Genomic DNA, 12,708 nt, shown 5'->3' with positions numbered 1-12,708 from the left:
CGCTGGGGCAGGGCTGCCCGGCTGCCCACTTTCAGGTTAATCTTTAGTTGGGGTTTTGTGAAGAGAAAGGGGAGCTGCTGCCTCCCGATTGGCTAGTGCCGCCCGGTGATGTCATTGCCAGGTGAGCCGATAGGTGTGGGCAATTCATTAGAAAGCGGCTGTAACCGGAGAGGCCGGCTCAGGTGTCGCAGGTGTGCTGGGGCCCGGTGTCGGGTGGCACTTTTGTTTCGGGCAGGCAGGTTTAGTGGGTCTGAGCCTCGGGAGGCGCAGGTAAGAGGGGCTTTCACTCCCCCTCCAGCCAGGCCGCTGGGCTGGGCTCCGCAGGACCGGCCCTGCTCACGGCGGGGGCACTGCGGCAGGTGGCGGGTGCGCGGAGGGTGTTTCTGTCGCGGCGATGGCGGTGGCTGGTTGTGGGGGCAGAGTGGGGCTGGGGGAGTGTCTGATAATCCCCAGGACTGCTGGCCAGTGACTCAGCCAGGGGCTCCCTGAGGTGGGGGTGGTCCCCCGGGGGTACCTGCGATGGCTAGCATCCGCGCCCGGCCGGCCTCTGCGGGCACTGCCCCGAGAGCTGGAGCACAGGGCTGTCCCCGTCTGTCTGTCTGTCTTCGTGCCCCTGTCCTGCAGGGAGGACGGGTGGGCCCAGTGGCTGGCACCAGTGTTTAGCGTCTGAGTCTCTCCTTCCGTTTCCGGCACTTGCACTGTCCAGCTGATGCGTGCGCCGTGCTGTCTCTGTTCCTCCCTGCCAGCTGCGGGCCAGGCACATGGCAGGAGGGTGCCCAGAGCCGGCCTGTGTCTCAGTGCGGGTGGGACTTGCTCTGATCTCGGGGGGAGCAGAGGTGGCTGTGTCTGCGCTGCTCCCAGGGGGCCGTGGCTCGCGAGGCTCCTACGTCCTGCGCCGGGCTCGGGCAGTCGGGTCTCTGCACGCGGGTGAGCTCTAGCTCTGACCCGGGGCCATGCCGCCGACCGGGCATCGCGCTGAGCGGCTGCATCCTCCTGGGTCTCTTCAGGCGAGCGCCCTGCAGGGTGTGAGACCCAGGCAGCTGTCACGTGGGGCCCTCTCTAGTGGGGACCCACTTTGCGCGGCATCGGCTGGGTCACTGGCCGGCCAGGCCAGGCCTCATCACTCAGGCGGGGGTCAGAGCACCTCGTGCCGCCAGCCGCTCGAGTCGGGCTGCGAGTGGAGAGCCCCTGAGCACCCTGCCGCAGCGTCCTGGGAGCCGTGTTCCCAGCCGAGCCCCCCTCCCGGGCTCCCGGGCGCGGTTTTGCTTTGCCACTGGCATTGCCGAGAGCGGAACTTGGCCTGGAGTCCAAAGGGGACGGTGGGAGCAGCACGTAGGCCGCTGCTGGAGCGGATGGGCCTGCGCGGCGTTCCAGGCACCCCGCGCACAGCCATGCAAACCAGCGCCCGGGGAGACGCGCATGCAAATAGCCCGGCTCGGAACAAAAGGGCCAGTGAGCGGCAAGCCAGGAGTCTGCAGCCCGCGGGCCCCGGCCGGGGGAGCCCCGTTCTCCAGGCAGCAGGCCCTGGCTGATTGTGGGGGGGCTCCCGCGGACTTTCCGCGCCCCTGGCTCTGCACTAGGTGTCTACCGTGGCCCCAGGGCAGAGCTGGCAGGTATCTTGCCCAGCTCCGGGTGCCTCGTCACTAACGTAGCCACCCGCCCCCCAGCTGGTGAGCCCATTGCCAGAGGGGAACAAGGCCCCGTGAGACCCCCGATCGCAGGGAATGGCTGGCAGGCCAGTACCGTGAACCCTGACCTCCCGAGTGCAGCCCGGTGCCCTCGCCCCGAGCACGCCCAGCCCAGCCAGCAGTGCAACCCGGCTCCCCAGGGCCCGCGGCTGCCTCCCCTGGCAGGAGCTTCCTGCCGCGTCCCAGCGCCCCACGAGCAGTGAGCCGCCAGCCCCGCCGTGCGACCACCACACCCTTCCTAACCCGGCGGGCGGCCCCCCTCCGCACTCTGCTGCCTGGCCCAGCTGAGCTGCCGGGTGACCCTGCCGGAGCCGGGCCCACAGGAGGAGCAGGCTCCGGAGATTAGTGAGGCCTGGCCGAGGGGCGCCAGCTCGCACTGCTTGCAGGGGACTTGGCGCGATTTCCTGCCCCCTGAGATCCAGGCCACTCGGCTGCCCGGCGCCCAAAGCCGTGAGCTCTACCCAGGTGATTTAAGGCTGCTCCAAGTTACTTAAGAACGGGCCATTTCCAGCAGAGTTGGGGCCGTGCAAAGCCCCGGACTGTGGTTTGCAAAGGGATCAGCTGCCCCGGCTAATCCGCAGGGCCGGGACCGAGCGCCGCGGGGCCAACACCTCCTCCAAAGCCGTTACGAAAGCAAAGCTCGTCCAGGGTCTGCGTGCCACGTGCAGGGCTGGTATCCGGCCTCCGTGGCTTTGGGGAGCCGTGTCCCTGCGTGCACCTCGGCAGCCAGAGCCAGAGACGCGTGGGCAGGGGGGTCAGCTCCCTACAACGCTGCCCCTGCCCCTCCCAGAGCCGCCTGCGCCCTGGCGCTGGGAAACGTGGCCTTTGCTCGGAGGGCCGACTCGGCGCCACGTGGGGCCCAGCCAAGCCCGGAGCCTGGGAGAGACGCGTGCAGCCACTGCCCAGCCGGAGAGCAGCTCAGAGCCGAGCTGTTTCTCCAGGCCCAGCCCCCGGCGAGGGCTCCACAGCGGTGGCTGTACAGCGCCTAGCACACGGCCCCGCCCGGCAAGGAGACAGGACTAACCAGAGCCAGCGCCCCCGGCAAAGGCTGCGTCTGGGAGGAGGCGCCGGCCCCGCCTGTGTCCAGACCCGCTGCGTGACCGAGTGGGGGTGCTGTCTGTGCAGGGCCCAGCGGGGGTGGGCGTCTCCTGAGCCAAGACGCGGGGACAAGGGCCACGGGGAAGGAGTTGGACCAAAGGGGGGGCTGCCTGGGGGCTGGGTGGCTGGGAGGGGGCAGGCTGGGGGAGGAGGATGGGTGGGGCGGGCTAACGCCAGGACGGGGGTTCAGGGGCCCTTGGCCCCCCCAGGAGGGGTAGGGTGTCCGCTCTCAGTGCCCCTGCTGCCATTGCCTGTGTCCCAGAGACCCAGTAACCCTACCGGCCGGTGGAGAATCCCCTCTGGCTGCGGACGGGGTGCAGGGTCGGGGGCTCCCCACGCGCCGTCACACCCAGGGGAGGCGGCTCCTCCCCCCCCCCCGGTGCATCTCCAGCCCCCGTGAAACCCTGCCCCCCTTGTGCCTGCAGCTGTCCTCACACGACAGCAGCCTGGGAGGCCTGCGGCGGGTGGACTCCAGCCGGAGATCCCGGAGCCTCAGCAAGCAGCGCAGCTCGGGGGATTACTACCGGCACCTGGACGGCAGCGCGGAGGAGCAGGCGGGCGGCTGGGCGATGGCGCACAGCGAGGAGGTGAGCCGCCCGGCCGGGAGTGGGGGCTGGGCGGGGCGGGCCTCAGGCAGGCGTGTTCCTACGCCCGTGGGGCTGGGCAGCAGGCTCCCCTCGGGGACCTGCCCGGGCTTAGCCCGGTTCCCACGGCTCACACGCCCCCTTAGCGGCCAGGCTGCAGCGAGCCCGATGCCCGTCTCCCTGGCCCTGGCTGGGCAGGGCTGCGTGTGCCCAGAGCAGCCTGGGGGAGCCGCCTGCCGGCCCTGCTCCGGGGCACGGCCCCGCGTTGCCAGCTGCCCCACACGGGGACCCCCCTGCCGTGCCTTTGCCAACCTTTGTCTCTGCTGGTTGCTTTAAGGTGTCTCTTCTTCCCAACGCCGGCGTGCACAACGGGAGTGCGGCCGAGAACCAGCCCTGTGGGGACATGCCGCCCCCGCCCCCGCCCCCGCCTCTTCCTGAGAGCAGCTGCCCCCCGCCCCCGCCCCCGCCCCTGCCAGCGGAGCCTCAGGGGCCCTCGTGCAGCCAGCGCCGCTCCTCTTCGTCCACGGGCAGTAAGTGGCCGTCCCCGGGCACCGGGCCGGGCTGGGCTGCAGCGTCCCGCCAGGCGAGGGGCGACCGGGCTGGGTGGTCGCTGGGGCGGGAAAGGGGCGGGAAGATGCCCTGGCGGGGCGGGGGCTGGTCCTTGGCCCACGCTCGTCCCTGCGCCCAGGAGCTGGGCAGCGTGGCAGGCGCGGGCGGCCAGGCTCACAGACTCCCCCCGTGGCTCTGTCCTGGCACAAGGGCCTCCGGGATTTGCTGGGCACGGAGGAGAGGCGTGGGAGCCGTAAGGGAGGCTCCGAGTCAGCTGCCGTGGCCGTATTCCGTGGCAGGCGGGAGCGGAGCCATGACAGCTCCGTGGCTCCCGCTCGCCCTGCAGGCTGCTCCCGGGCAGGGGGGCAGGCTGGGGCCCTGCTGCAAAGAGCTGCCTTGCTCAGTCGCACAGGCCTCGCAGCTCAGCCGTCACCGCCATCGCGGGCAGCTCCCTCTGCCCGCCCCCCTTGTGCGGCTGGGGCCGTGCGGGAGACAGGGCGCGTGGCACTCCGACGCCCGAGGCCCCTCTCTGGGTCTGTCTACACTACCCCCCTAGTTCGCACTAGGAGGGTAACGTAGGCATACCGCACTTGCTAATGAAGCCCGGGATTTGAATTTCCCGGGCTTCATTTGCATAAGCGGGGAGCCGCCATTTTTAAAACCCCGCTGGTTCGAACCCCGTGCAGCGCGGCTACATGGGGCTCGAACTAGGTAGTTCGAACTACCGTTACTCCTCGTGGAATGGCGCACTCCCACGCGTGTCCCCTTTGCACGCGCCGGCTCTGTCTGGCGCGCTCCCACGCGTGTCCCCTTTGCACGCGCCGGCTCTGTCTGGCGCGCTCCCACGCGTGTCCCCTTTGCACGCGCCGGCTCTGTCTGGCGCACTCCCACGCGTGTCCCCTTTGCACGCGCCGGCTCTGTCTGGCGCGCTCCCACGCGTGTCCCCTTTGCACGCGCCGGCTTCATTTGCATAAGCGGGGAGCCGCCATTTTTAAAACCCCGCTGGTTCGAACCCCGTGCAGCGCGGCTACATGGGGCTCGAACTAGGTAGTTCGAACTACCGTTACTCCTCGTGGAATGGCGCACTCCCACGCGTGTCCCCTTTGCACGCGCCGGCTCTGTCTGGCGCGCTCCCACGCGTGTCCCCTTTGCACGCGCCGGCTCTGTCTGGCGCGCTCCCACGCGTGTCCCCTTTGCACGCGCCGGCTCTGTCTGGCGCACTCCCACGCGTGTCCCCTTTGCACACGCCGGCTCTGTCTGGCGCGCTCCCACGCGTGTCCCCTTTGCACGCGCCGGCTTCATTTGCATAAGCGGGGAGCCGCCATTTTTAAAACCCCGCTGGTTCGAACCCCGTGCAGCGCGGCTACATGGGGCTCGAACTAGGTAGTTCGAACTACCGTTACTCCTCGTGGAATGGCGCACTCCCACGCGTGTCCCCTTTGCACGCGCCGGCTCTGTCTGGCGCGCTCCCACGCGTGTCCCCTTTGCACGCGCCGGCTCTGTCTGGCGCGCTCCCACGCGTGTCCCCTTTGCACGCGCCGGCTCTGTCTGGCGCGCTCCCACGCGTGTCCCCTTTGCACGCGCCGGCTCTGTCTGGCGCACTCCCACGCGTGTCCCCTTTGCACGCGCCGGCTCTGTCTGGCGCGCTCCCACGCGTGTCCCCTTTGCACGCGCCGGCTTCATTTGCATAAGCGGGGAGCCGCCATTTTTAAAACCCCGCTGGTTCGAACCCCGTGCAGCGCGGCTACATGGGGCTCGAACTAGGTAGTTCGAACTACCGTTACTCCTCGTGGAATGGCGCACTCCCACGCGTGTCCCCTTTGCACGCGCCGGCTCTGTCTGGTGCACTCCCACGCATGTCCCCTTTGCACGCGCAGGCTCTGTCTGGTGCACTCCCACGCGTGTCCCCTTTGCACGCGCCGGCTCTGTCTGGCGCATTCCCACGCGTGTCCCCTTTGCACGCGCAGGCTCTGTCTGGTGCACTCCCACGCATGTCCCCTTTGCACGCGCCGGCTCTGTCTGGTGCACTCCCACGCGTGTCCCCTTTGCACGCGCCGGCTCTGTCTGGCGCGCTCCCATGCGTGTCCCCTTTGCACGCGCCGGCTCTGTCTGGCGCGCTCCCACGCGTGTCCCCTTTGCACGCGCAGGCTCTGTCTGGTGCACTCCCACGCGTGTCCCCTTTGCACGCGCCGGCTCTGTCTGGCGCGCTCCCATGCGTGTCCCCTTTGCACGCGCCGGCTCTGTCTGGCGCGCTCCCACGTGTGTCCCCTTTGCACGCGCAGGCTCTGTCTGGTGCACTCCCACGCGTGTCCCCTTTGCACGCGCCGGCTCTGTCTGGCGCGCTCCCATGCGTGTCCCCTTTGCACGCGCCGGCTCTGTCTGGTGCACTCCCACGCATGTCCCCTTTGCACTCGCCGGCTCTGTCTGGCGCGCTCCCACGCGTGTCCCCTTTGCACGCGCAGGCTCTGTCTGGTGCACTCCCACGCGTGTCCCCTTTGCACGCGCCGGCTCTGTCTGGCGCGTTCCCATGCGTGTCCACTTTGCACGCGCCGGCTCTGTCTGGTGCGCTCCCACGCGCGTCCCCTTTGCACGCGCCGGCTCTGTCTGGCGCGCTCCCATGCGTGTCCCCTTTGCACACGCCGGCTCTGTCTGGTGCGCTCCCATGCGTGTCCCCTTTGCACGCGCCAGCTCTGTCTGGCGCGCTCCCATGCGTGTGTGACGGCGCGTTGGGGGTTCCCCATCTCCTGCACCCCGAAATGGCACAAACAGACTGCACCAGCCAGTGGAATTGAGGGTGGATTATTGCTCCTCCAGCACAGCGCAGCACAGATGTAATCTGGTTACAGGAACTGGGCTAGGATGCCTCAGGCCCCCTTGAGATGGGGGAGACTGGGCCCCTAAACTCCAGCCCCTTCCCCTAGGCTCTCCTCCATGCCCTCCGACAGCCAGCAACCAACTCCCTAACTTCCAGCCCTGCCCCCCAGCCAAGGCAGCATTCCACCTTCCTTTGTTCCTCTCCATGGGGGGTGTCTGGCCACTGGTTTGCATAGTGACTCATCCTGTTTTGCTGGGTCCTGGTACCCACGACAGCCAGTGGGGGTTACCCCAGAGCCAGCAGCATAGAAACCAGCCAGGTACCCCCACTACGTCACAGTTCTCCCCCCTCCGAGAGCGAACTGAGCAGGGTCACTCCGCTCGTGACCTGGGGAAGTTCGGGTCCTCTGCGTGGGAACCCGCCCTGGGGACATGGGTGCTCCCCTTGACTCGGGCCGGCCGTGGCGAGGCCCCACATGAATTGGCTTCCCTCTGTCCACTCGCCGCCCCGCTCCAGGGCGACTGGCACAGGCCTGTCCTCGGGGGTCGCACCCACCCTTCCACTGGCCTTGATCTCTGGCCAGGGTCTCTCGGGCCGGGGCCATGAGCCCAGCGAGCCTTCTCTGGACAGCCAGGACGGCTTCCACCCCCGATGCTCCATCCAGGGAGGACTTCCCCTCCCATAACTCTCTCAGCAAGCCCAGAGGGTCTATCTGGGGTAGAGACCCCCAAGCCGCTTTCCTCCTGTCTTGGGCCTTCCCGCCCCTCTGGCAGGAGTCACAGGACCGGCAGTACCGCTGCACGGCTGTAAAGATTCCCGGCCAATAGAAGTGCTGGAGCAGCTTCAGCCGGGTGCTCCGGATCCCCCGGTGGCCCCCAACGGGGACATCGTGGGCCAAATACAGCAGCTTGAGGCGATACTTTCGGGGGACGACCAGCTGCCGCTGGACCCCCCATGCCCTCGCCTTCCTGGGGGGGAGCCACTCACGGAACAGGAGCCCACGCTCCTGCAGGAATCTCTCCTGGCCACCTCTCCCCCGGGGCTGAGCTGCACGGAGGCCAGCCTGGTCCCTCAGCCTCTGCAAGGAGGGGTCTGCCTGCACCTCAGCCTGGAATTCAGCTGCTGAGGCAGGGATCGGGACCTGTTCCCCACCTTTGCCTAGGTCCGGAGTCCCAGCCTGGCTGGACCCCGTGTCCACTGGGATGGGACCCTGAGGACGCTGCCAGGAGTCCTTCCCTGGACCTACGTTGTCAGCCCCCCGCTGGCTCTGGCTCCGGGTAGGGACTAGAGCCCGCTGGGATCCATGGGGCCACTCCTCTAGGTCATTCCCCATCAGCACCTCGGTGGGCAAGTGCGGGTGCACCCCCACTTCCTTGAGGCCCTCCTTGGCCCCCCATTTCAGATGCACCCTGGCTACAGGCACCTTAAACGGGGACCCGTCTATGCCCTTCAGGGTCAGCTGGGTGTGGGGTAGTATCCGCTCCGGGGCCACTATGTCGGATCGGGCCAGAGTCACCTCCGCCCCCGTGTCCCAGAAGCCCGTCACCTTCCTACCATCCACCTCCAGGGGTATGAGGCACTCGCTCCGCAGGGGCCGCCCTGCCCACACCCGGTACACGGAGAAATCCGCCTCCTGAGAATCAGACCTCCCAGGGGAGGTGCACTGAGCATCCTTCCCCTCTCTCTGAGCTGAGGTTTGCCTGCCAGCCCCTGCCTCTGGGGCAGCCTGCCCTTCCTCCCGCCCCAGCCAGTTAACCCTGGAAAGTCCCCGGTCCTGGGACCTGGTGCACTGAGCCCTCTTGTGGCCTTTTTGCCCACAGCGCTGGCAAGTTAGGCTTTGGGCTGTCTCTGTCCAGGCCCTGGCTGGTTCGCTGGGGCACAGACGACCTGTTCCTTGGTCTCGCCCCGTAGTTGACTCCCTCTGTCGCTCAGCCGAGATCCGGTCTCTGCGCGGTTCCCTTTCTCTCCGGGACTCCCGTTCACACCCGGACCGGCTCTCCGTGAACTCATCCGCCAGCCTCCCGGCCTCCTGGGGGTTCTCTGGTCTCCGGTCCTTGAGCCACAGCCTCAGTTTGGGTGGGCACGCTTCATAGAACTGCTCCATCATGACCAGCTTGAGCAGCTCCTCTGGGGTCTGGGCTCCGACTCCAGACACCCACTTGCGGCAGTATTGCGCCAGGCGGGAGGCCAGGTCCACATAGGTCTCCCGTGGCCCTTTCTGTACCCCCCGGAACTTCTTCCTGTACATCTCGGGGGTCAGCCCGAACTTGTGCAGCAGGGCCTCCTTGACTCGGCTGTAATCCCCTGGCTGTAGGTCCTCCAGCTGACTGAGCACTCCGGTCGCCTCCTGGTTCAGTGCGGGGATGAGCTCCTGCAGCCAGTCAGCTGGGGGAACCCGTTGCAGTCCACAGGCCCTCTCAAAGGCACTGAGGAACCCGTCTATGTCACCCATGTCCTTCAATTGGGCCACCACGAGCCTCTCCAAGCGTCTGGCAGTCCCGGGACCCTGGGGCCCATCGGCACTTGGCGCAGCCGGTGCCCCGCCGGTTCTCCGCTCTGCCATGGCCAGCTCATGCTGTCGCTGCCTCTCTCGGTCCTGGCGATCCCTCTCTCGGTCCTCTACTTCCAATTCCTTGATCCGCAGCTGGATCTCCAGCCGCCGCAGCTCCGCTGGGCTGGCCCCTGCCCTTGATGGGCTACGGCTTGCAGGCCTCCCGGGAGACGCTGTCTCATCTCTCCGGTGGGTTCCAGCGCTCCTCCCCCTCTCTGAGCCTGACACACTCTCAGGGGGGGGTCTGGCTGCTTCCCCTGGGGACAAGATCCTGGCCCTGTGGCTGGTCATTCTCTTCCAGCTGGGTAATCAGCTGGGCCTTGGTTGCTTTCCGCACAGGCAAGCCCCTCTCTCTGCACAGCCCCACCAGCTCTGCCTTCAAGAGTCGGGCGTAGGCCATCTGCCCGCTGGGCCCCTTGGTGCAGACTCACCAGTCTAGTGCTGCAGCGCCCCACGATTCCCAGGAACCGCTTCGCTCTGTCTCCAGCACGCCTGGCTCCAGGGCTCTTGCTTCTACTGCGCCTTGTCGCTCGCCGCTGGAAGCTCCATCCACGGGGTGCAGTGCATCCCACCCCTGACACCAGTGTGACGGCGTGTTGGGGGTCCCCCGTCTCCTGCACCCCGAAATGGCACAAACAGACCACACCAGCCGGTGGAATAGAGGAAGTTTATTGCCTCTCCAGGATACAGCACAGCACAGATGGAATCTGGTCACAGAGCTGGGCTAGGATGCCTCAGGCCCCCTTGAGATGGGGGAGCCTGGGCCCCTAAACTCCAGCCCCTTTCCCTAGTCTGTCTCCTCCATGCTCCCAGACAGCAACTAACCAACCCTCTTCCAGCCCTGCCCCCCAGCCAGGGCAGCATCCCCCTTCCTTTGTTCCTCTCCATGGGGGGTGTCTGGCCATACTGCTTTGCATAGTGACTCATCCTGTTTTGCTGGGTCGTGGTCCCCACGACAGCCAGTGGGGTTACCCCAGAGCCAGCAGCATAGAAACCAGCCAGGTACCCCCACTACGTCACAGCGCTGCCTGGCTCTGCCCCCCAGCCTCCAGCGGCCGCTCATTAGCACTGCCTGGCCCAGCCCCCCGGGCCTCCAGCAGCTGCAGTCCCAGCCCCCCAGTGTGTCAGGCTGCTGCTTTCCCCCGGGACGTGGGCTTTGGCCCATTGACACTCCGGGCTGGGTGGAGCCATGCCGTGGCGCGTGAGCCCCCCGAGTGCAGCGCAGGGCGGGCGGTGGGGACTCCGTGGGCACATCCCCAGCGGTGCTCGGCGCAGGGGGCTCAGCTGGGCTCCGAGGGGGGCGCTGGGCAGGGTTCCCGCTAGGCTGTGGGCAGCACCGCCCCAGGGATGAATCAGCCTGCTCAGCCAGAGGGAGAGAGGCAGGCTCAGGCCCTGGCACCATGCTGGGGAGACCCACCTCACGCTGCGCTAGCCTGGCACCGTGGGAGCAGCCCTGGGGCAAGCCCCAGACAGCCCTGCCCCAGGTGCCGTCCCTTCCAGGCCCCCAGCCCGCGGCCACGGCGGGGCCGGCTCCCTGGTCTGTGTTTGGCCAGGCCCGCACCTCCCTGCTGGGTTAGGAGCAGGCCCCGGTCTCGTCTCAGGGGCAGGTCACCGCCCCCTCCTCCTGCAGGCCCAGGGCTCTGGCCGGCCCAGGAGAGGCTGGGGCCCCAAAGCCGACGCCGCAGCAGGCAGGGAAGACGCCTCGCGCCAGAGGCTGAGCGTTGGTGCAGCTGCCTGGTGCATCGGGGAGAGTCCCCTCCTGTGGGTCGCAGCAGGGGGGACCGGCCCTTTGGCTTCTCCTCGCAGCCAGTGCGAGGCCCACACGAGCCTGCACCGGCTCCCCGGGCTGCTCTGTCCCGCTTTGCGCAGGGCGGTTCCTGCTCTCCGGTGCCTGCACGCCAAGCCGCTGCTCATTGCCGCGGGGCCAGGGCTGTGACGCCGGCGGGAGCCCGGGTGACGCAGGTGTGACCCACAGAGCTGCTGGGTGGGGTGCCCTGCCCCCTGGCGTGGCCCCTGGCCCACGTCCAGAGGAGTTAGCTCGACGGCCCGTAGCTCAGGCACGAAGCTCCAGGGGTCCCAGGGGGGGTCCGCCTGGGGGCGTTCCACAGGGGTGGGGCAGGGTCTGAACTCCGCCCTGCCCCCGGGACAGCCGGCAGGATGGGGCCAGCAGGGCTGTGCAGAGCAGCCGGCCCCGCCCCCACAAGGCGCGAGGAGGGGGCCGCGGGGCCCGTGCAGGCTGCACCCCCCCAAGGTCCCAGTTCGCTAATTGGCTGGGCCTGGGCGTGAGGCTCTTCCCACGAGTGTTTTCACGCCTGGGGGCGCCCCGCAGAGCAGCCCTGCCCCAGGCCCCCTTGCCATCTCTCCGCACGTCCCGCACACGCCCCCACGTCCAGCCTGGCCCCCTGCCCAGTGAGTCGGGGTCGCCCCGGGCTCGCCAGGCCCACGCAGGGGGCTCCAAGTGGCAGGGACGTCGATGGCAGCATTGGAGCCCCTCGGACAAGGGCCCGGCCCCCTGCCCACTGGGGAGAGCAGGGCCGTGCGCTGGGCCAGGCGCGGCTCTAGGAAGCGGGTAGAACTGCCATGGGTGAGGAAATGAGGCTGCTCCCGGGGCTGGGAGCTCAGCGCTGCCTGCGGGCCTGGCCCCCGTGCTGAGCCCCGTGGGGCAGCCCTGGCAGCCTGGAGCCCCCGCGCGCGCCGCTGAATCCCTGCACACTGGGCCCTTTGTGCGTGCTCGTACAGCCGGCATTAGCTGGCCGCGTGAGTCCCGCCGGCTCCGGCCATCCCAGCTTATTGCTGGGAGCACTTGGCAGCAGGTCAACGCTTGGCCTCCTTCCAGCAACCCCGGTGCGGCGGGCGCTTAGTGCCGGGCCACTGCCCAGGGGCCGCTCACGCCAGCCACTTTGTCCCTCGCGCAGCCGAAGCAGAAGCGCCGGGGCAGGTCCCTGAGCGCCGGCAGGACGACAGCTGGGCCGAATCTCCACTCCGGGTCCCAGGCCCCTGGCGGGGAACGGGGCAGGCCGGGCCGGCGGCTGGACGGGAGCGCTGGGGCTGCAGGATACGGGCGGCATGTCTGCAAAGAGCCACCCGGAGCCGTAGCGCGCCCAGGACGCGCGTCTCGGTCCCGGTGCCGCAGAGGTGCTGGCTCCGGACACTGCAGCTCGCGCTTGGCCTGCAGGCGCCACTGGCCCGGGGCGGCCGGGGGGTGAGACGAGCAGCCCTTCCTGGGGAAGCAGGGCCGCTCGGAGCTGTGTGCTGCCGGGGCGCGTGTGCGGCGACTGCACACCTGGCCGGGAGAGGCGTTGTGGAGGGCGCGCCGCACGCGGCCGGATGGGCATCGCCGGGCCCCGGGGGCCCTGCTGGCGGCTGGGTTAGGCTGCGCTCGGACCGGATTTCATTGCTCAGCAACAGCTCCAAGCACTAGGA

General features: G+C 68.5%; 1 protein-coding gene across 1 annotated transcript in view; it reads left to right on the top strand.

Moving 5' to 3' along the window:
• Nucleotides 1-12,708, top strand: part of ESPN (espin) — an 84,653-nt gene that overhangs the window by 59,260 nt on the left and 12,685 nt on the right. Inside the window, exons 8-9 of the mRNA XM_089773057.1 lie at nt 3,212-3,373; nt 3,708-3,900. Of these exons, the coding sequence (XP_089629183.1) occupies nt 3,212-3,373; nt 3,708-3,900 (355 nt within the window). The remainder of the gene's footprint in view (nt 1-3,211; nt 3,374-3,707; nt 3,901-12,708) is intronic.

The sequence above is a fragment of the Pelodiscus sinensis genome, chromosome 24 (genome assembly GCF_052426305.1).
Source record: "Pelodiscus sinensis isolate ZL-2025 chromosome 24, ASM5242630v1, whole genome shotgun sequence".
NCBI lineage: Eukaryota > Metazoa > Chordata > Testudines > Trionychidae > Pelodiscus > Pelodiscus sinensis.
Note: the sequence above shows the minus strand (reverse complement) of the source record. Positions and strands in the feature narration are given on the sequence as shown.